General features: G+C 40.5%; 1 protein-coding gene across 1 annotated transcript in view; it reads left to right on the forward strand.

The window, feature by feature from the left end:
* HYDIN (HYDIN, axonemal central pair apparatus protein) overlaps positions 1-23860 on the forward strand; it is a 330325-nt gene that overhangs the window by 130566 nt on the left and 175899 nt on the right. Inside the window, exons 12-16 of the mRNA XM_023756097.1 lie at positions 2646-2764; positions 7404-7627; positions 13543-13610; positions 20420-20649; positions 23115-23215. Coding sequence (XP_023611865.1) covers positions 2646-2764; positions 7404-7627; positions 13543-13610; positions 20420-20649; positions 23115-23215 — 742 coding nt within the window. The remainder of the gene's footprint in view (positions 1-2645; positions 2765-7403; positions 7628-13542; positions 13611-20419; positions 20650-23114; positions 23216-23860) is intronic.

Consider the following 23860-nt stretch of genomic DNA (forward strand, 5'->3'; position numbering starts at 1 on the left):
TTCTTGAAAGCCCATGGTTACATTTCCTGGTACTTAATGCAATGAATCTATTGCATTCAGGAATTTCAGAACTGTTAAAGGGGTTCAATAGTACATTTCTCTACTTCTTATGTGTGAAAACAAGGTAATGTAATCATAGGTGAGAAACAGCCCTATTTTAACATTTTGCTCTTCTTATAAGGAATTTGTCCTTTTATATTACTAGTTCCTTCAGGCTTGTCCCTCTCGCTGCTTTTTGCCAAGACAAGAAAAGTCTCTGCTTCAAAGATCTTATGGAAAAGTAGCATTTGAAATGTAACCCTAAAATTTAGGCTAATTCTTATAAATCGAGGCTGGGTATTACTCGTATTCCCACTCCACCTGGGGTGAGGGAAAGGGCTAGCTACAAGTAAGACAAATTCCTTTGAAGTAATGAATAACTCCCAAAGAAACATTGGCTCACTGCTTTGTTACAACACATCTCCTTTTTCAAAATTTATGTATTAAGGAAGGCAGTCAAGGTAACAGATGGGGAAAGCTTCAAGCCTGACAGTTATAAATAGTCTTGCAGTTTATTCCACAATATATTTGCAATTCCCTTTCTTTGCCATTCTGAAAGTTGGATCTCTGTCAAAATATTTTTCTCTTGACCAAGGAGTACAAATCATTGCCAATAGATTAAAATACTAAAATAATGGAGTAGGGCTCTCTGAAAATTTTACTTATGTTGCCAACAGTAATATACCGGGTCTTTAGAGAAACCTCTTTTCCAGGGATCAGGTGGATTGGGGAACCCTTTGAAGAAAGCAGCTGTTCCAGAATTGCTTTTGTTTCTTATAATCAAAGTAATACTTGCCTAATGGCCACTGCATTGCCAAACACTAGAGGGACACAGAGATAAGTATTCTTGTCTTTAAAAGGACAGTCATGGAGAGAGAGCATTAAAGAGATACAGAAGCTAAATAGCAACAGAAGGCAGTGGAACATCAAATGTCACAAGGCATTATAATGATGATAATAAATTAGAAATATCATTTGGTTGTTTGAAGTGTATTGTTGCAATACTGACAGTTACATCTAAAAGAGCATCAAAAGTATTTTGAATATTCAAAACATTACACACAAGGCAAATATATAATTTTCCTTACATAACTGGCATTTAAGTGGTGCAAATTTAAGGAAAACCTGTCAAACCATCAAAGATTTTTTTAAATGGTGATATACCCATGGCCAGGGAGGATGTGGAGAGCCAGGAACCATTAAATACTGTTGTTCGTGTGTAAATTAGTATAGTCATTCTGGAAGGCAATAAACCCATAGCTGTCAGCATGTCAAATGCGCGTCTCTTTGTCCTGACAATTCTGTTTCCAGTAATGGTGGGCTCAGTAATTTGGATCAACAACTCTCTCTAAGAACAACTAGAAGAGCAAGGCAAAGTATTTTCTAAAACCAGTTTTAAAGGTAAAACAGAGCTGCTAGGACAGTGAAGAATTATGGGGCCAACATCCAGGAGAAGAAACCAAGACAGATTTTGGGGGGAGGAATGACTCTTTATTCTTAGCAACACTGACTTTCTGGTAGATCAGCAGAGGCTGAAAAGTTCAGCTGAGTTAGGGAAGAACACGAAGGAGTTAACGGGATGCCCCAGGAGAAAGGGCCCCAGTGGTCCCCCAGGCCTCAGCATGGGACCCCCATTTACATGAACAGTATTTAAATATGAGTAAGTGTGGAAGGATTGGCACCAAAGCCTAATAATAATTATCTTTGGGTGGTGGGATTATGACAGAATTTCTACTTTTTTGATAATATTTTTATAATGATCATGTATTTCAAGTGGGGATTTTTCCATTTTTGAAAAAGAAAACAAAACAAATTAGTACTTTAAAGGTTTGTGTTCTGTGTTGACCCTGGGTCCATAATGGATGTGTAATAAGGGATACTGTTTAGTGGACTCCATTACCTATCTATGAAAGAAACTGCAAAGTAAGGTCGGATTCCTCATACACTGGCTCTTCCTAAATCTAGGGAAGATCAATGTGGACAACATCCCTTGGAGCCACATGGTGACTCACTTTATGGGGAGCCTCAATCAGGGATCACTCTTATTTAGAAAAATTACTTTCCTTTTTAAGAAACTTAAGGATAGCCCTGGTTTTTGTGGCTCAATTGGTGGGAGCGTCATCTGGTACACTGATAGGTCACAGGTTCGATTCCCATCCAGGGCACATACCCAGGTTGCTGGTTTGAGCTCCGGTCGGGGCGCATACAGGAGGCAACCGATCCATGTTTCTCATATCAATATTTCTCTCTCCCTCTCCTCTTCTCTAAAAAAATCAGCGAAAACATATCCTTGGGTGAGGATTTTTTTAAAAAAGAAACAACAAAAAAGAAATTAAGGATACAGTTAAGATTGGGTTAAAATTTTTTATTGTTTTTTTTCCCTGCTAAAATGTCCATCTAAATTGCAATACAAGCTGGCCCCTAAAGGTAAGAAACTAACAGTATTACGGTTTCTAAAAAATAAACTAAATCTTCAGCCTGGTTAAATTGCAGGTCCCCCAGTCCAGCGTAGGGGGTGGGTGCAATCATCTTGGGTGCTCACATTGGTAATGAGTTGTGGATAATAAAGCATCATTTGGGTAATAAAGTTTTAATTGTTTATATAGGTCGAGAGATCCGTCTGCCCCTCCGAATCAAAGGGCAAGGAATGGGACCAAAGATTCACTTCAACTTTGAATTGCTGGATATTGGAAAAGTTTTTGTTGGATCTGTACATTGTTATGAGGTAAACACTAGAATTGTTCATTGAGCGTCAAATAGGACTTGGCTCGCTTTGTTTTGTTTGTGTCAATAGAAAATTTGCACAGTCACATCCACTTGCCATTACTCATACTTATTCAGACCCCAGAACAATCTCTTTCTCCTCTTTCCTAGCCTTGTTGAGCGGAACAACTTTTTCCATTCTCTTCCCACCCCCTCTCACTTGACTAAACACATCAAAGCCACAACTTAATTGGTTTTATCCTCATCATTTTGTAGATTATAAAGAGGAACTCCATAAATACATCTCCCCATCTGTTTAATGCTTGTTCTCTGACAACACAAATCCTACAGATCAGAAGATAGAGAACCTTCTACATTTTCCAGAATGTCCTAATGAGGATCGCTGTTTTCACACCTCAGACGTTTCTCTAAATACAGCCTCCAATCCATGATTTAGCAACCAATCATTGGGTTTTCTGGAAGAGACCTCCCTGCTTTGTCTTTCCAAATAAATAGAAAATGATACTTTTTTTTTTAAGATGTACTCATGGGTTCGTAAGGATCAAAGTTAACTCAATGCCACCTCATCGTAAATTTTTATCTAGGACACATTTTTACAGTATCAAACTATAACCATTGGAACTTTATTTTAGAAAGATTCCAAATTGTAAATGTTTATATTTCTATAGAGGTAAAAACAAAAGCAGTTATTATTTCATGAGTGCTTGAGGCTTAATTAGTGTGTCAGGTTCCATGCATTATTATGTGTGCATGTCAACATATAAGGGTATCATTTCTAATCCTTACAAAGCCATGAAAGGTAGGTTTTATTGTACCTATTTTACAAAGAAGAAATAGGCAGATGGTGGTGAATTCTATCTACAACATCACTCTTCATGCGTGTTGAGCACACATGCATCCTTTGTTCATTTAGTCCTCACAAACCCCCTATGGAGTAGCTACTGTGACTATACCCATTTTATAGACCAGGAAACTGAGGCCCAGAGTTTTACTTGTTAAGGTAATTAATGTTAGACACTATAACAAGCAAATATGAAAATAGATATTCTCTCAAAATAGATAAGAGTCTATGTTGTTGCTTATATAAAGTCCCAAACAAGGTTGCTAATCAGGAGGTGACTGTCCTCCAGCAGAGAATGAGGAGCCCAGCCTCCTTCCCTCTCATGGCTCTGCGGTCTCATAGGTATCACACTGGCAGGAGAAAGCACATGTAGGGTTTCACTTGAGGGATTTTTACAGGAGGTAGCACTGGAGACGGCACGTATCACTTTTGTTCATGTCCAGTTAGCTGGCCATAACTGCAAGGGTGGCTGGGAAATGTAGTTTGGCTGGAAACACCAGAAGAAGAGGATATGGGTTCCATGAACAGCAAACCTGACTGCCACATTTGTTAAGTAACCGGCAAGGTCACATAGCTTGTGAGTGTTCGTAATCAGTGGGTTTTAGGGCCCTATACCCTGTGGGAAGAGAAGGCCTGCTGGCTTTTCTGCCTCCACCTCTCACCAGATGCGAATCCAGCCAAGAGCCTACTTAGCTCTCAGCCCAGCCTAACCTCGCATGGGAGGGAAATGCCTGGCTGCTGTTGAGAGCTTTCTATAGCGTCATTCGTCCCCATGATGAATAATTACGAGAGTAATTGTGGCCTAAATGCGATGATGTGCAAGGTAAACAGAGATGTTAATGTCATGATGAGATGGAGTACACATTAGAGCCCAATTTAAATAAAGAAATCCGTCACAGGACTGTCATAAAATGAACAGTGGCACAGCTACTTACATTGCATTGTCCTGTATTGCATTTTGAAAAAAAATGGTCACTTAGGGATGAAAATTAAAAGGCGCAATAGTTCTTACTAAATCGATATTCTGTTTGTAATTTATCCAGCGTGAATTTCCCCTTACATCTTATAGTCTGTGTCTTACAGATGCCACATCGGAAAAGGACCTTTAGTTCTGATGCAAAATGCATAGGGTTTCCCTGAAGGTAATGATAATTTCTTGCAGATTTAACACAAAGGTACCGTAGGCCACCATTTCTCACCCTCCCAGGTTTGAACAGTAATGCATCCCGCAGCCAGATAAATATGTGTTAAATGAGGCGCAGCATCCGATTGGGCAGTTTTGAGAGCTGTGCCCTGGCAGAGAAGGGCATGGTAAGGTGCTTCTCATGAGAATATTTTGCCCACTCTGCATATTTAATGCTGATGCCTCGTTGCATCTCTCTTTCAATTTATTACGTTACCTCCTCGAGACAAATTTGAATAACTATCTATTGCCCTTAGTCATTGCTGAGCTTAGCAGATCCATAAAGAATAAGCCAGAACCCCAAGAGTACACACTCTCCCCAGTGTAATTAGAAGGAAAACAAAAGGTCTCAGGTTGGTAGCCCAAACAGTCTGGTGGATTCTGTACACATAAGTAGGTGCTGCTTTGTCAGGGGGAGAGAATAACATGCACGTTCTTGAAAACAGGGGAACTGGCACCTTATAAAACATTGGTGTTAACCAAAAAATAAAAAGACAATCCGTGCCTCTTCTCAGAGAGAAGAACAAGGGTCCTTCGAGGTACCACTAACCCCTTTGAGTTGTCTTTGAGTTACCTCTGGGGTGTGTCAGTTTCTTCTTCAGCACAGGTACACTTCAAACCCATCCTGGTTAGCACGGGGCAATGGATAGGAGTCACTGTCATTGAAGCATTCTTTGCCAGGCACTATTCTAAAGGTTATATAAATTAACAAACTTCATCTTCGCAGCAATCGGGTGGGGAAACCTGGACTTGGAGAAGCACAGCATGTTACCCAAGGCCACACAGCTGGTCAGTCAGTGGCAGAGCTGAGATTTGAACCCAGGGATTTGGCGTCTGAGTCCCTGGTCATAATCACTTTTCCACATGGTCTCTTTCAAAGGAATGAAGGGTGAAGCATGATTCCTATGACCAGGGAACTTAAAACAGAGAGAGGGAGATGGAACATAAATGTAGAAAGATGAATAACATAGCAAGTAGCAATTAGTTGCATGTCTGTTGTGGTACACTGCCTGTCTCCTCTTGGCAGAGTGGCTGTCTTCCTCTGCAAGAGCCCCTTACTCTGTCCTAGCTCTTGGTTCCTTCTTCTCTGCTTCTCCTGAAGCACACTGAGCTGGTGGACCCCCATATCCACCAGACCCTGTTCTCTTGGTTAGCTAGCCCTCTTCGTCTATTACAACAACAAACACGGAGGCCAGGCACCGAGTATGTATTTCTCATTTATTATAAATACTAGAGGCCCGATGCACGAAATTCATGCAAGGGGCTTGCCCTCACAGCCGTGGCTTCGTCTGTAAGGTCCTCTGGAAGGTTTTTCGGCTGTCGGGTCTAATTAGCATATTACACTTTTATTATTATAGATACTAGGTCTCCTCTACCATACCTTCTCACAGCTTTGCCACCTCCAGTCTCACTTTTCACCACTAATCTTCTCTCAACAGAATCCGGAATAGTCAACCACTATTTCATCTGCACCCACTCACCCCACCCCCCCAAACATTTGGACTCTGGATTCTGCAATCATATTCCACTGGCATCATCCTCTCTTCTTCCAGGGCAGTGATGACTTCTAAGTAAAAATACAAAATCTGTAACATTTCCTCAGAGCTTATTCTCCTGAACGTCCATCAACCCTTTCTGGAAATTCTCCTCCCTTGGCTTCAAGCTTCCTGGCATGGAATGTAGGTTCCACATACCTTTCTGAATGGTCTTCAGGATGCTCTGTGCTCTTTTCCCTCCAATGGCTTCAGTGTAGGTTGAGGGCCATTCTACATACACAGAGAGAATGTGTTGTTCACACGTTCAGGTGTAAGCATTGGCAAGGAAGAGATTGTATCTTGGAAGCTCAGGAGTAGAAGTGTGTGGCCGCAGTACAGGTTCATGGACAGGAACTGTGGGAGGGAGCAGGAGTAGTAGACTGAGCCAGCTGAGGAGGACTCTGATTGTCAAGCATGAGATTTTGATACATACCTAGGGTGCATTCAAATATGGGTAATGACCTGGTTCCAGAACACGTCTATAGAAAACGTTCCTGTAGTAAAGCAATGGCTTGCATAGGCATACCCAGTGGAGTTTGAGATGAAAATATCCCAATAGGGTGAAATCTAATACCTTAAGGAAGAGAATCCTTGCAATTTGGAATCTACAATAAGGTCATATTTATATTCATCAAGCTACATTATACACATAGGCTTAGGTAGTTCTTGTGCCTCTATTCTGACTTGCTTTTTATTTTCCTGTATGCCACTTCCTCTCAGCCTCCTCATGCGTCTGAGAGAAAAACCTATCTTCCCTTGGTTACTTTATAGAGAGCACCCAAAAATAGTATTTTAAGGCTCTTGAGTAGATGCGATTGTGATCAGTCTTTCTAGCATGAGTATCAGACATATGACCAACTCTATTTTAAAGATGAGACGAAAATTACTTCCTGGTTTGGGACTCTTATCTTCAAACATTCGAGAGAGAAGACTGTTCATTTCTCCCCGGGAGTTTCCCTGTGGTTCTAATTCCCGCCACTGTCTCTGTGTCGGTATTAAATAATACAGCCGCATGCTTACGTGAAAGTAAATCTGAGGCCCATTGTCTACCTTTTCATTCTTGCCTTTTTTATCGGTATAGGCAATACTCTCCAACAAAGGCAGCATCGACGCCCTCTTCAACGTGATCCCCTCGACTTCAGCGTTGGGGGCCTGCTTTGTTTTCAGCCCCAAGGAAGGCATCATCAAGCCAAGCGGGGTCCAGGCTGTCCAGATTTCCTTCTGCTCGTCCATTCTGGGGCACTTCGAAGAAAAGTTCCTGGTCAGTGTCAATGGGTCACCTGAGCCCGTGAAACTGACCATTAGGTAAGACCTATCTGTAACTACTGTGGTAGCTAGCTGAGTTTTACCTACTGCCTTCTTAAACTTCGTAACTAGATCATCTTAGACATCAATAACTGTCTTTGTGATATGAATACATCAACGGAATGGGGTATTTTAAATTTCCACCCATGTTTCCCTACTAAACATGTGTAACTTAGGATTGCAACACGGACACAGATGCTGCTTTGTTATCCAGCTGGTTTTTTTCTTCCAGAAGCTATAACCTTATAAAACAAGGACTTAATCCATTATTAAATAGTTTCTTGTTACTCTCTCTCTGTTTTAGGCTGTTTAGGGAAAATCATCTCTTTATTATCACAGTTTCTCTAAGTCTTCGTCTTCTGTTTTTATTTTAAGGACATTCTTTAAATGCTCTCATCTATAATGCCTACAGGTAGTAAAAGAGCCCACTTACAGTGTCTGTCAGTCAAGGCTAGACATTTGCAGCTTTTGTGCCAGAAGTCTTTTGATGGCTTCTCCAGCTGCTTGTGATAATTGAAAGTTGTTAATATCAGAGTTTGTCCTTGGGCTTTAAAAAGAAGTTCTCTGTGACCAACCCATTGGGAAGATCTATAACTTGGGTTCCCGGTGCTTAGAAAGATAATATTTTCAGAACACATTGCAGATTCCATTTGGATTCCCAGTGTAATAGGTTGTTAATTACCATGGCGGTCTCTCTCATTATGGTTACTGCCAGCAGGACCTCCCTCCACCTATGGCTGAGGTCTCCCTCGGGGTCTGAAGATAACATAGAAAAGAGACAGACACATATGGCCTGAAGGATCCTAAGGGGAACTTATTGATTGTAGGATATCTACTAGAAATATAGAATCTCAAGATCAGCTCAAAAGTCATTACCATTACTTCTTAGGTCACTTTTCCACCTAAGTATCCCTGTTATAGGGTGAATTGCATCCTCCCAAAATTCATATGTTGAAGTCCTCCCACCAACTATTAGAATGTGACCGCACTAGATAATATCCATTTAATACAAAGGAAGACAATAATGGAGGAATAGAGGAACGAAAAAAGACATTAAAACATATAGAGCAGTGGTTCTCAACCTTGGCTGCACATTAGAATCACCTGGGAATCTTTTTAAAATCCTGATTTCTGGGCCTCATCCTCCGGAAATTCTGTTTCTTTGTTATGGGGTGGGGCCACAACATTAGTAACAAAGAAACAGAATTGCCGGAGGATGAGACCCAGAAATCAGGATTTTAAAAAGATTCCCAGGTGATTCTAATGTGCAGCCAAGGTTGAGAACCACTGATATAGAGAATAAATAGTAAAATGGAAGACACAAATCATTATCAGTAATTACATTAAATGCAAATATATTAAATACCTCAATTAAAAGGTAGAGATTAATAGGGTGGATTTAAAAAACACACACAAAAAAAACATGACCCATCTGTATGCTATCTATAAGAGACATATTTTAGAGCTGAAAGTATGAATAGATTAAAACTAAAAGGATGGAAAAAGATAGACCATGCAAACAATAACAAACAAAACAAGACAAAAATAAACACACCTGGAATTTCTATACTAATAGCAGGCAAAAATAGTCTTTAAAACAAAAATTGTTACTTGAGACAAAATAGGACATTTTACAATAATAAAAGTAAATTCATCAAGAAGATATAACAATTATAAACATAAGTGCACCTAACAGCAGAGCCCCAGGTGCATGAAGTATAAGCTGACAGAACTAAAGGGAGAAATAGGTAATTCAACAATAATAGTTGGAAATGTCAGTACCTCACTTTGAATAATTGATAGAACAACTGGGCAGGAGACCATAAAGGAAATAAGAGTTGAACAATATATCCTAGTAAACCAACTAGAGCCAACAGACACGTACAGAACACTCCACCCAGCAAGTGCACTTGGAACATTTTCCAGGATAGACAATATGTTAAGCCATCAAACAAGTCTTAATACATTTTAAGTGATTTGAGTCATACAAATGTGTTTTCAACCACAAAGAAATGAAATTAAAAATTAAAAATAGAAGGAAATGTAGAGAATTCACAAATATGTGAAAATGAAACATCACCAATGGGTCAAAGAAGAAATCACAACAGAAATTTTAAAATATTTTGAGATAAATGAAAACAAAACAGAAGATGTTAAAACTTTTGAGATGTAGTGAAAGTAGTGTTTATAAGAAATTGATAGCTGTTAAATGCTTATATTTAAAAAGAAGAAATATTTTAAATCAATGATATAAATATCTGCCTTAAAAACTTGAAAAAGAAGAGGCAAATAAATTCAAAACAAGTACAAGGAAGGAAATAATAAAGATTAGAATGAAATTAATGAGCAAAACAATAGAGAAAATTAATGAAAGTGAAAGTTGGTTCTTTGAAAAGATCAACAAATTGACAAACTTTAATGAAACTGACTAAGAAAAAAATGAAGAAAAGCCTCAAAGTACTAAAATCAGAAATTAAAGAAGGGGCATTATTACCAACCTTACAGAAATGAAAAGAATTATTAGGGAATTTTACAAACAGTTGTATGCCAACAAATTAAAGAATCTGGATGAAATTGGCATGTTCCTAGAAGGACACAAAGTATCAAAACTAATTCAAAATAAATAGAAAATATGAATAAACCTATAATAGTTTAGAGAGATTGAAATAGAACCACTTCCACCCCCACTGTACCCTGACACACACACACACACACCCCAGGAACAGATGGCTCCACAGGAGAATTCTACTGAGTGTTTAATGAAGAATTAACATCAATTCTCCACAAATTATTGCTTCCCCCCAAAATAGAAGAGGTGTGAACACTTTCCAACTCACTTTCTGAGGCCAGTATTACCCTATACCCAAATCAGAGAAAAGTATCACAAGAAAAGAAACTGAAGACTTTTACAAATATAGACACAAAAATTAACAAAACACTAACAAACCAAATCAAAGCAGCAACTTATAGGAAGGATTATACACAATGACCAAGTAGAATCTATCCCAGGAATGCAAATTTGGCTCAACATAGGGAAATTATTGTTATACAGCATAAATTATTATTAGAATAAAGGCCCAAAGCCATATGATCATCCCAATAAACGTAGAAAAAGCACTCGCCGAAACTAAGCACCCTTTCATGATTTAAAAAGATAAACAAAAACAACGCAAACCTCAACAAACCAGGGATAGCAAGGAACTCCCTCAACATGATAAAGAATACCTATGAAAGACTCACATTTAACTTTATGCTTAATGGTGAGAGACAGACTGCTTTCTCACTAAGGTCAGGAACAAGACAAGCAGGTCTGCATTGCCACTTCTATTTGACATTGTACTAGAGTTTCTGTCCAAGGCAAGTAGTTGAGAAAAAGAAATGAAAAGCATTCAGATTGGAAAGGAAAAGTAAAACTGTCTCTGTTTGCAGATGATGTGATGTTGTATATAAAGAATCTTAAGGAATACACACACACACACACACACACACTCATAAAGAACTAATAAGTGAGTTCAGAAAAATTACAAGATATAGGATCAACATACAGAAATCAATTCTGCCTGACCTGGTTTGGCTCAGTGGATAGAGCATCGGCCTGCGGACTGAAGGGTCCCAGGTTCGATTCCAGTCGGGGGCACGTGCCTGGGTTGTGGGCTCTATCCCCCAGGTGGGGGATGCAAGAGGCAGCTTATCAGTGATTCTCTCTCATCATTGATGTTTCTATCTCTCTCTCTCCCTCTCCCTTCCTCTCTGAAATCAATAAAAATATATTTTTAAAAAACCAATTGTATTTCTAGGCAATAATAATGAAAATTCAGAAATTAAGTTATGAAAATTCCATTTACAATAGGTTCAAAAACAATAATATAGTTGGAAATACATTTAACCAAAAAAGTGCAAGATTTTTACATTGAAAACTATAAAACAAGACCTAAATAAATGAAAAGACATCTATGTTCATGGGTTGGAAGACTTCATATGGCAATACCTCCCCAAATGATATGTAGATTCAAGATGATCCCTATCAAATATCCCAGCTGCCTTTTTTGCAGTAATTGGCAAACTAATCCTTAAATTCATATAGACACGAAAGAGATCCAGAATAGCTAAAAACAATTTTGAAAAAATAAGAACAAAGTTGAAGGGCTTTTGCTGTTCTATTTACTCTTCAACTACATGATACAGTTTTTTAAGTAGCTGGATAAACAACACTGCAAAATTAATGTGATTTTAAAAAATTACTCATGCACAGTATTCTTCCTTCAAATATTTACATATGTAATTTTATAAAGTTTTAACCACAGCACAGATATATTTTGTCTTCAAAATATTTCACTTAACATGTCATAGTAATTCAATCGCTCTAACTCTTAGTTTTTATAATTTTACCAGACCACTGCAGTGATGGAGGGCACAATCTTGACAGAGACTGTCCTAATATTCAGAATCCCTGTTAGAATGAATGTGACCATATCTAAGTCCAGATGGTACTCAGCCACAATTCCCTAGTTGTGTGTGCCTTCGAACAAATGTGATTTAACTCTGGTTCTCTCTACTTCACTGATTATATGACTGCTTTGTGCAAATTTGTAAGCTTCTTTCTTACTTTCTTTAGCCCTTTGTGCCTTTTAGACACTTTTGATCTGTTATTTTGCCCCCCTTCCGCCCCCCTGAAAAAAATTCTTTACAAGTCAAGAATTTAATCCATAGGCTGGTTTGACTTCCTTCTCAGCTAGATCCTAATTCCTGCTGAGTACCAGCCATTTCTTTTGAAACCACATGTCATTATCATGAGAAAGGCTTTTTGAATGGAAACTTGCTGCATTGAGTCTTTGCTGTCATGGCTCCTCCCACACTTGCAGCCTCTCACCACAGTATGGTCAGCTCTGTAGCAGCCAGTATTGCCAGGGCACCAATAGACTCAGCATGGTGAGCCACACCTGCATCACCAGTATCTGGAGCTGGCTGAATAAGGAGATTTATGCTTAGGCGTTGGCTGGTATCTGCGTGTCTAACATTAAACGCCTGGCACACTAGAAGCTGTAGAATCTATTACAGACAAAACTCATTTTATTGCACTTTGCTTTATTGCCCTTCACAGCTGTTGCGGGTTGGTGGTTTTTGGGTTTTTTTTACAAATAAAAAGCAAGACCCCCCACCAGCAAAAAGATTACAACTCACTTTATTGTGATACTTACTTTATTATGGTGGTCTGGAATCAAACCCACAATATCTCTGAGGCATGCCTGTGTTTATTTCATTTCATTTTTAAAATATTTTTTATTGATTCCAGAGAGAAAGGGAGAGGAAGAGAGAGATAGAAACATCAATGGTGAGAGAGAATCATGGATCGGCTTCCTTCTGCACTCTCCCCCCGCCCCCCTGCATTGGGGATTGAGCCCACAACCCGGGCATGTGACCTGACCAGGATTGAATCATGACCTCCTGGTTCATAGGTCAATGCTCAACCACCGAGCATTGCTGGTCATGAGGCCTTGCACTGAGAGAGAAATAGACCAACATTTAGGGTAAAGAGTCCTTTCAAAGTCACCAATCCAGTCCTCCCCTTTATGCCTGAGGAAAAGAAATGAAAGCCTGTAGAGGCAGTGACTAGCCAAGCTCACAGCCAGTGAATGGGAGGAACTGGCCTCAAACAGTTTTATAAAAGTGTGGGACAAGGAATCCTGGTGGTATTGATAGTCTTTGATGTTCCTCATATGATTAAACCTATGCTTTTCCTTTCCTGCCTGAGTTAGCCGCTGTGTGAGACCAGCAGCTCTTAGTTTTCTTAAACCCTAGATTCGACCATTGATTTAATGCCACGTGGGGGTTTTCAGTTGACCCTCTCAGGTTGCTGATGGAACCCTGCGCTCACTGGTTCTCTCCCACTCCCCTCCTTGTGCTCCTGCTTCCAGAGGCTGTGTCATCGGACCCACCTTCCACTTCAATGTCCCTGCTCTGCACTTTGGGGATGTTTCCTTTGGTGAGTATTTTTCATTTTAAATTAGAAACAGAGAAGAATTACTTTTCTCTACAGGGGAGCATAAAGGTCTGCAAAGAGTCTTTCTTACCATTTTTTTTTATGGGTAGAAACTGAGAGGATCTAGAATTGTTCTTCTGCAGAAGTGGCATTTCAGTGCCATTTCCCCGTTTCCATGTAAAAGTTGGAACTGCGTCCCGGGCACTAACAGTTGTCAGGCCACGGCCATCCCCCTCTGCCAGCAGGGAACCGTGGAAGGCCTTCTGCTCCACTCCACCATCTGAACTTTACGAACGTTCTGTTTATGTGCAGATTCTGATCTGCCAGTCTGCCACACAGCTACCTTCTCCCAGAGATGCTCTCAAGTTCAAAGTGAACTCAGTGGTGGGTCGATTCCAGATTGAAGACTCTTCTGGATTGTTGTGTTGTCTTCTCACCCAGTTACTTCTCTAAGTCATTTTCTCCCACCTAAGCTTCCCCAATAATAAAAATGATAACAGCAAAAATTCCTATTTATTGGTTCTTTCTATATATTCCAATCACTGCTAAGTGCATTACATGCAGTACTACGTTTAAACCTTTTAGCAACCCTATGGGGAGGTACTATTTAAGATCCCCATTTTAGAGATGGAAGAACTGAGCATTGAATGATTAAATAACTTCCTAAAGTCACACAGCAGAAATCAGCATTTCAGTTGAGGTGCGTTTAAATCATGTGCTGTCACACAAGTGATATTGCACCCAAAGAGGCAGAAATGGGTCCTTGGAGGTTGAAACAAAACTTAGATATAACAATGGTTTGTGGTCCTCCAGAGTTCAACCCTCCCCAACAGAATCTTGTCCCTTGGTATTTAATTTCTTCATTGGGGAGAATTTAATATGATTTAAATTCTATTTAATTTCTTCATTAGGGAGAAATTAAATAGGATTTAAATCATATTAATTAAATATAATTTATTTGATTTAAAATTAATTTATCACATTGGTTCTTTTTAGGAGATGATAATTTTTAAAAAGGTTGAAAACATTGATTTTTACAGAGAGGAAGGGAGAGAGAGAGTTAGAAACATCGATGAGAGAGAAACATCGACCAGCTGCCTCCTGCACATCTCCCACTGGGGATGTGCCCGCAACCCAGGTACATGCCCTTGACCGGAATCAAACCTGGGACCTTTCAGTCCGCAGGCTGACGCTCTATCCACTGAGCCAAACCGGTTTCGGCAGGAGATGATAATTTTTAAAAAGATTGAAAACCCCTGGTCTAAAGCCATGCTCCACAAACCTTTCCATTTTGTTCTATCGTCTCCCACTTTCACTTTTAGTTCTTTTGCATCTACTTGGGGGAAAACTGTTCTTTAGAAAAGGCTGATTAGATGCCTTTATCAATTGCTTTAACATTTGGGGGTCTGACAGTTTTATTTATACAGAATGTATTTATTTATACAGTGCCCCCCCCCCCATCTGCATTATATTGGGTAAGATACATACTATAGGAAAATCTATATACATGAAGTTGACTATCTGTTTGTCCCTATAGAATATGAAAATGGCTGGAGAGATTCTTACAAAATTGTAGGGCATGTTTGAGTGATAGACTCTTTTGAAGGAAATAAAAATGACCTACAACTTGAAAATCATCTGGTGGCCAAGTAAGAAAGGCATCCTCTCTCAAGGGTGACTGTGACGGCTGCACAATAAGAAGTGAATTAGTGTCCCAAGACCTATGCAGTCATCCTTCAAACAGCTCAGACGGAGACCACAGGGAAGTCTGGGCAACTGATGCATGACAGCAGCCTATCCTTCCACAGGCATTTCAAGACGGAGTCCAGCCCAAGGACATTGGGAGATGTGCCCGACATCAGATTGCCCTGGAGGGAGAACGCAGAGTACAAACAAGCACCTCAAATCAGTTAGTTCAGGAAACTTCCCACCGATTCATGGTCCAGGCTGCTCTATCGCTCACCTCTGCAGTGTTGATGTAAATGCTGTCCTAATGATAGGCCTAAAGCTGTTTCTCAGACTTGGTCTAGAAGTTTTGGTAACTAGCTTAGGTGAAGATTAGAAGCAGCGTATTTTTCGTTCCTTGTATAATATCTTATTGAATCAGTCGATGAGACAGCTGCTGGATAAGAGGCTGGAACACTCTACAGAGCCATGACCCAAGGTTCCCGAGTCTGAGATTTGAAAACTTATCACTCCTGAGTTTCCTTTCAAAACCCAAGTTGCCTTTTCTTTTAGTTTGGATATGGGCTCCTTAGTCTTCTCTAGTGTGGCAGGGAATGTTAACAAAAACATAATCCCTTTTGCTTGCCAACAGGAGATCTAGGGCTACTTGGTTTTCCAAACCACTTGGGTCAGTTAATTCAAGCTACTTTTCTGTGCTTCTAGATTTTGCACTGTAACAACCAAAATTAGAGACAATTTTATGATACCCTTTCAAAATTATTTTATGATATTTTCAAATCCCAAAGTTGGAACTAGAGTCCTCATGACTTCAACACAAAGTCTTATTATTTTTTCCAGGTAGTTGGACCGCCCGTCACAAAGAAACACGGTCCATTGGGCAGTTATTTACTGGAAGCTTATTATTATCCTGCATGTGCAAGTAGGGCTTTGATGGGGCAGATAAAACTGAGCATGTCATTGGCACGAGAATAAAAGACCAACAAGGATACATATAGTTCCAGATGCAAAAGAGAAGTTAACTGTTACAGGAGCAAAAATTAACTGTTCCAGGAATTGGAGGAATTTTTTTAGTTATTTCAGGATGGCCGGCTTATCATGTGGAGTTAAGCAAGGTTTGCAGGGACTGTTGTAGGGCTTGGGAGTGCATGAAGCTAATGAAAGTTGGTAATATTGTCCCCATATTGGCACTAAGGCCCATTCCATTCCTGAAAAGGTGTCTGTTATAGGTTATTGTGAAAGATGAAGATGTAGATTTGACATCAGGGTCTACCGGGTTGATGATGTTAGGAAATACCATATGTTATGGTTTAGATACTCTAAAGTAGGTTAGTATCTAACATGTTTGAAGATGGCTATAAATATTTTGATGATAGGATTGGATGTCGGATGACATATCTAATAATTAATTAGGCTGACTGAAGCTGCAATAGCATGAGAGTGTCAGATGATAGAATTGGGTGGCAGTTGTCCCTGAAGGAACATTGAGGCTTCAATAAATCCTCAGAATAGTCAGAAAATAAAATGGACCAAGTAACCACTGATGTGCCAGGTGATCAGCCAAAAGGTGAAGGAGGGGGTATCTGTAAAGCCACTATTTTTCAGGAGGCACAAGAATGTGTTGGATTGAGAATAAGGAGTGTGGAAGGCTCCAGGCACTCAGTATACTTGACAATTGGACAATTTGGACTGAGAAGTTAGGGTTTGAGGGCAGAGTTTTTGGAATAAATATAAGCATTTTAAAAAAATGCATGATAGTTGTCTCTTCCATGACCCAGGTATGAACTGTCAGTATTTTACTCAAATATTTAAATTGACTTTCTGAGGGTGTAGAGTAGGGAGTCAAGGGCAACACTTCCTTGTAATGATCTTAGAAAGGTTGGCAGAAGAGGTCATAATAAACACAAGCAAAGCCCACACCCAAGCAAGTTATCACTAACAGTAAGAGAGACATGACAAGGAATATCAGAATTACATAACTTGAAGATAGTAAATAGAGAATAACATGGCCAGATGATAAAGAACAAAGTAGGCAAAGGAAAATGTCAGGCACCTTGCAAAATCTTGTTCCACTAGGCTTGGGCAGAATCTTTCTACTTCATGTAAACACTGCTTGTTTTGAGGAGCTTGGAATGGCAATCTATTTCTGTAGGTCAACCATTTCTAGAAGTTTTATTAGCAAACTACCATTTGAGATCTCCAGTAAAAGTGTTTTCTGCATGGCTTCAGCCAATATTCAGTTTCTTTGGGCATCTTTTCACCCAAAGGTCTGCCTTATAGGTAACCCCAGGGTCAGCGAAGCCCCTAAAGAAGACTGTTGGTGTATATTTCAGATCCTCATTGAAAGAAGAGAGAAGTCCCGAGGGTGAATTTTTAGGGACGGCTTCTAGACCTTATAGATGAGTTGGTTCTTGACAATATTTAGTTATGTCTGCATGAAGCAGGCTTGATTCAGACTGATAAAAGACTTGTAATTTCCTGGATTTTCTAGTTTAATAGTCGATGAGTTCCAGAGGAAATTAACCTGATCTGATGGACATTAGAACTAAAAGTAAAACTCTTCCCCAAAGACTTCCAGGAGCCTCAGAGAGCTTGGCCAATTGGAGAGAGGAAATACTGTGTTTATGCTGTACATTTCCCAAGAATTGTGGATCATGACATTTTAGATCAAATGGTTAGCGCACTGTAAGATTCTTGATAACTCTTCTGTGTGAGGCTGCTGTTCCCCAGGGAGGAAAGTTATAGTGTATAATTTCTTAGTCACATTTATGGCAGCAGCCTTTCTATATAGGGAGGCTCAAATCCATCTAAAGAATTTACAGACAATTACAGGAACATATTCTTAAATATATCATCTTTTATTTGAAAGGTTTACTGGAGTGTGATTTAAACCCATGATTCACTGCACAATTTTTCTGGAATGTGATATCCAGCTACCGAGGAAATTTTTTCCCATCAGCTCTTGTTCAGAGGCGACCTTGTCTCTTCTATGATGAGATCTGTGATGTTTGTCGATGACCAGCTCGGGCTTGGGGGCACATCACAGTTGGTGTGCAGAAGACCATTGAAGTGGACAGAGGATCCTGCCTTTAGGAAATGTTGGTGTTTCTAAGTCTGAGGCTCATTTTTTTATGTCCAAAATGGGTTGTGCAGATGTTTATTGATCTCCCGTTTCCTGCTTTATTTCTACAGACTACAACTGTTTTCCAGAATGACCTGCCAACCCATTTCCCTTCACTTGGTGGAGATTTTATTTTACTAGAAAAAATAGGAATCTCTTGTCTAAAAGATCCCATGTGTCCCCCAAAGTCCATGAATTGTAATTGAATTTTTGGTCCTGGGTATTGCTGAACAATTTTACACTCTCCTTAGCTTAGGTTCATTCTTTAGTAGGACACTTATGTTCTAAGTAGTGTAGCATCTTTTGTCAGAATTAAAACTTTTCCTTTGCTGCCTTATAATCTTTTGCTCCTGGTTTCTTTAAGTCTTCTTAGAGGCTTCCTAGGTCAGGTGACAATATGCATATTAAATGAAAATCAAATCTCCTGAGAATATTGTTTTTAAATCAAATTTAAGTACTAGGAGAGGAATCAAGGTGCTGCTGTGAATCTTTAAGGTGTTCTGACCAAGCATGTTGTTAATTATTCCAAGAAATGTTGAGTTTCTATATACTTTGGTATCTCACCTCATAGATGCCAAGGAAGGGAGAATAGAGGTCTGCACTGTACAGTACTAGCATTCCGATGAGACTGTAGATAGGACATTGTTAGGATTTGGTGCTACCAGAATCCTAGTCTTCAACAATATCCCTTTCCTTTGGGCTTCTTGACAAGCAATATTACAGGTAATGGTACAAGGAATTGCTCTAGGTAGGAGGTTATAATTGCCTTTATTCTGAGAAAAACTAATAGCTTCAGGAAGTAGTCTGAGCAATGGTTTAGAAGAACCCATCTGAGTCTTTATAGGATCCACTTCCATAATATGAACACCCTGCATTAGACGAGTGTGTATCTCATAAATGGTCGGGTAAAATCAGAGTGTAAGTCAAATGTAGCAATTACATGATTGTGAAACGGACTTTCCAGCAGTTCCTCTGGAATTTTCAAGAGTAATCCTTCAGATGCACTTAATCAGACAATTCCTTTTGCGTTAAAGATTTCTTCCAAGTTGATTGGCAGGGGTGGTATCACAAAGGAGACAGGAACGTGGTTCCTCTACAGCCCTATTGCGTAGACAAGGCTCAGACATGGGGAGAGAAGTAGATCAGTTCAAAATGTCCTCTGCAATACTACAGCGATGACTCCCAGGCCAGTTGTAGAATATTGCCGCAGGGTTCAAAGCAGAAAGAGTAGTGTTTGCATGCCTATTTGTTCTCCTGTGGTCACAGATAATTCTTGTTCTGAAAGTGGTAGCAGATACAATGGGCACCTAGGGGATCCAAAATCAGAGCTCGGTTTGTTGCTTACCAGGCAAGAAGGACCCCATCTCTTTGGAAAGGAACGTGAATCTCACTGAACCGGATGTAGGAGGGCTAGCTATAGCATGAAAAAGCAGCTTTGTCTCAGGGAGGTAAAAGCCAATGTGTTGGTCTCTGTCTGGCTCAGAAGCAGATCACAAAGTCCCTCTTGGTAGAGGCTGTGATTCAGTTTTGTGTCATCGACCCTGAGGGCATGAGCCTCAGACAGGTCCAGGGTAAGTTATCTAACGTCTTGGCAGGCTCGGGATCACACAGCGGACAAAACGCACAGGCTTCTCCGTTCACACACAGACAAATAAAAAGAGCAAACATTATTCTATTTGGGGGGGAATCTGTATTTCTATGCAAAAGTTAACTGCAAAAATATCTTTCTAGAAGACTGCTCAGCAAACTGATAACAGAGGCCAGCTCTTGGAAGGATGGTGATTTTATGTCTATTGTCGCTGCATAGTAAATGAATAAGTATTCATTGAATGAATGAATGAAATGTATTTATTGATTTACAATTGAAAACAGTATGGGGGAGAGTTAGAATTAAGCAAGTAGTGCTGAATTGTGTAGACAATTTATTTGAGAGGTCTGGCAGCTGAGGGGGTTGAAGTTAAAGGGAGGCTATTGTGGGGCTTTTCTCACCCCATATTTTGTTTTCCAGGGTTTCCTCACACCTTGATATGTTCCCTCAATAACACCTCCTTGGTCCCCATGACCTTCAAACTGCGCATCCCTGGCGACGGCCATGAAAGCATTTCAAGCTGTGAGCAATATACAGACACCAAAGGACCTTCTTGGAACAAGGAGGAAATACCCATAACGAAACCGAAAGAATTTACCATCACCCCCAACTGTGGCACCATTCGCTCCCAAGGATTCGCTGCTATCAGGGTAAAGTGCACACACCCCAGGCAGCTGAGCTCTCAGATGGCCACGGGGACCACACCCAGGGTTTGCTCTGCATGCCCAGAGCCGGTGGGAAGGAGCACCTCAGTTCACATGGAAACGTGGGCCTATCAGGAAACAAATCACTGTGGTGAAAGAAACCGGACGCAAATACATTGGGCAAAAGAACTGCCACCACTCCGTGGATTTCCATCCACCTCAGTGTGTGGCCTCCACCAGATCAGGGGGTTGTAGGGTTTTCTAGTGAAACCACTGCTCTCCACAGACAGCGCACCCATCAGCACAGATATAACAAGGTTTAAGGACTCAGTGATAATTAGGACTTCCTTTCCTTTAGACTCAAATCATTTATACCAATAAATGTCCACATTCGTGCCACAGATGACATCCCATTGATTCAGGTTTTTAGGCTGAACCTGGGCTTCATAGTGAATGTGGATGCCATGTTTCTAACAGGGCTTAATATTTGTCTGTCAGTGCCGCCAGCAGAATTAATTCATGGCTAACTGAGAAAGTTTTCCTGTCTTCTCTCACTGACTTTTTCTTCTCCAAACAGTCAGATCTAGCAATATTGAATGCTGCAAAATTGAAATGATTTTATCTTTTCTGGAAAAGAAAAAAAGATAAGACTTTATAGCTAAGGTTAATATTTTCCTCTTTAGTCACTGTCTGTGAATATTTAATTTAGCTATGGTTTTATCCCCCCCAAGATTGTTTTAAATGCTTCATAGTATCTCACCATGAATCCACTCATCCTAACTCTTTTCTGGGAGGTTTTTTGTTTGTTTTTAGCTCTTTCAAGGGCTTCTCCATGGGTCCAATGAGGTTCATATATCGGTATAACCTCTCAGGATTGCTATCGCAGTCTATTTGGGCTGCTCTTATAAAATACCAGAGACCGGGTTTCTTATAAACAACAGATTTATTTCTCGTAGGTCTGGAGGCAGGATGTTGAGATCAGGAGCCAGCATGCTTGGGTTCTGGTGAAGGCATTCTTCCAGCTTGCAGGCTGCTGACTCTCCTTCCATCCTCACATGGTGGAAGGGCTAGGGAGCTCTGTTGGCCCTCTTTTATAAGGGCACTAATCCTGTTCATGAAGGCCCCACCCTCATGACTTAATCACCTCCCAATGGCCCCACCTCCTAATACTGTCACATTAGGGGCTAGGATTTCAACATAGGAATTTGGGGAGGGCACAACTATTCACAAATCATAGTTGCTAACTGTGAATTTCCCAGAGAAAAGTGCTGTTGGCAATGAATTTATTTAAATTTTTTATTTCTTAATGCTCAGCCTACCTGTTAGCTACCTTCCCCCCCCCCTTTTTTTGCCTCTCTCACATAGTACAGGAAGATTTAAGAAGACGTAGATCTATCTAGCAGCCTTCTGCCAGAACCACATGTTTTTCTGCCTCCTAACCACAGCTCAGAGACATAAACAAGGGCAGATCACTCCAGGAATCTCTGCACACAGGGGCAGCTGCCTCTCTCCAAGTCTGACACGTCTTCTTTCCAAATCAATGACCCCCATCTTCACTTTATTTTTCCTTTCTATTTGGAAAAGCTTTCTCCAAGCTTCAATTTTCCCTCATGATCTGTACTCCAACCACGTCTCTGTGGACTCAACTTTGCATCCAGTAATTCCCTCTGCAACTAAAAAAAATTTTAATTAGTACCTGATACATAATGTATAGCTAGAAAAGCCTTAACCTGTGCCAGAAGCTGTCTTCTAGACTTACACGCATCCCTTCCAGTACAAATCATTGTGAAGCAATTAAAATCGTAACAAGGCTTCAAAAGCCTAAATGTAATGTTGCACAACAGTAAATAAAACACGGGGTGAAACATACTGGCCAGATATTGTCCTGAGGCAGGCCTTTCGTTGGCACCTCTATTTTCTGCTTTAATAATGAATATGGGGGCGGGGACAAGATTTTGTTAAAAAGAAAAAGTCACACACATAACACAAAACTAGCTGATTTTCCATGCCATTTTCTGCTGCTGACATGGTTATGTCACGTATTTTGCTATAAGAGAAATTTAGCTGCAGTGTTTTATTGGTGTACTAAATTTTCATAATTAATATAGCCCAGAGGTATGGGAAACGACTTAAATTGCAATAATTAAAGTTTGCTTGATGTTGCTCATCCTTCATGGTCACTTCCCCCCCTTATGTAGGTACACGGCTTCTTTGATAACAACCTCCTCAGAAATGAGCCAACCCATTGTACTAAAAGCCACTGGGCTTCTGACCTGGCCTTTGAAAAAACTCAGCATGCCCTGACCCCGAAATGCAACTGGTTCAACTAAAAGTGTAAAATGCCATGCATCCCACCATCAAGTACTCGGAAGCCGCACTCCTCAGTGGGGTTGTCCCCGGGCTCCCCTCTCCCCGCTGCAGGGGGAGGGCTGGGCTTCTAGAAGAGCAGCTTTTCACCTTTTGCTTTCCAGGTGACCTTATGCTCCAACACTGTGCAGAAATACGAGCTGGCCCTGGTGGTGGACGTGGAGGGCATCGGGGAAGAAGTGCTGGCGCTCCTCATTACAGCGAGGTATCACTCACCTGCTCCCCTCTCCCCGTCTCCCTGGGCCCCAGGAAGGGCTGCCTCTTCAGAAGGCTGCAGGCCTGCAAAGGGCTCACACTGCATTTATTTGTTCTGCTTTCCCTGAAGGGAGGCTGAATGAGATTCAAATGACAAAGCTTTCAAACAGCAAACACACCTCCTGTGGAAATAAGAGAAGGGTGTGTGTGTGTGTGTGTGTGTGTGTGTGTGTGTGTGTGTGTGTGTTGTTCGAAGAATACTGGTGCTCTCTCTTTTTGACTTTCTGACTTTCCAGGTATATAACTAAAAGGATTTTAGCAGAAAGATGTGAACAGTTGCTGCTTTTTATTTTTATCATTAACTACAGTTCCCCTGAGGTCTGCAGCAGAAAGAGCGGTGCCCACAGTTCTGCAGTGGACGATCCATTTAGCAAGACAGTCCTGCTCCGGGCTGCAAGCGGGCGCCCAAACAAGGCCCTCTCTAACTATAAACGCCTCAGAACCATCACCAACTTCTCTATTTTAAAAAAATATATTTTTTATTGCTTTCAGAGAGGGAGAGAGAGATAGAAACATCAATGTTAAGAATCACTGATTGACTGCCTTCCTGCACAGCCCCTCCTGGGGATGGGGCCCGCATCCGAGGCATGTGCCC

The sequence above is a fragment of the Myotis lucifugus genome, unplaced genomic scaffold, assembly GCF_000147115.1.
Source record: "Myotis lucifugus unplaced genomic scaffold, Myoluc2.0 scaffold_88, whole genome shotgun sequence".
Taxonomy (NCBI): domain Eukaryota; kingdom Metazoa; phylum Chordata; class Mammalia; order Chiroptera; family Vespertilionidae; genus Myotis; species Myotis lucifugus.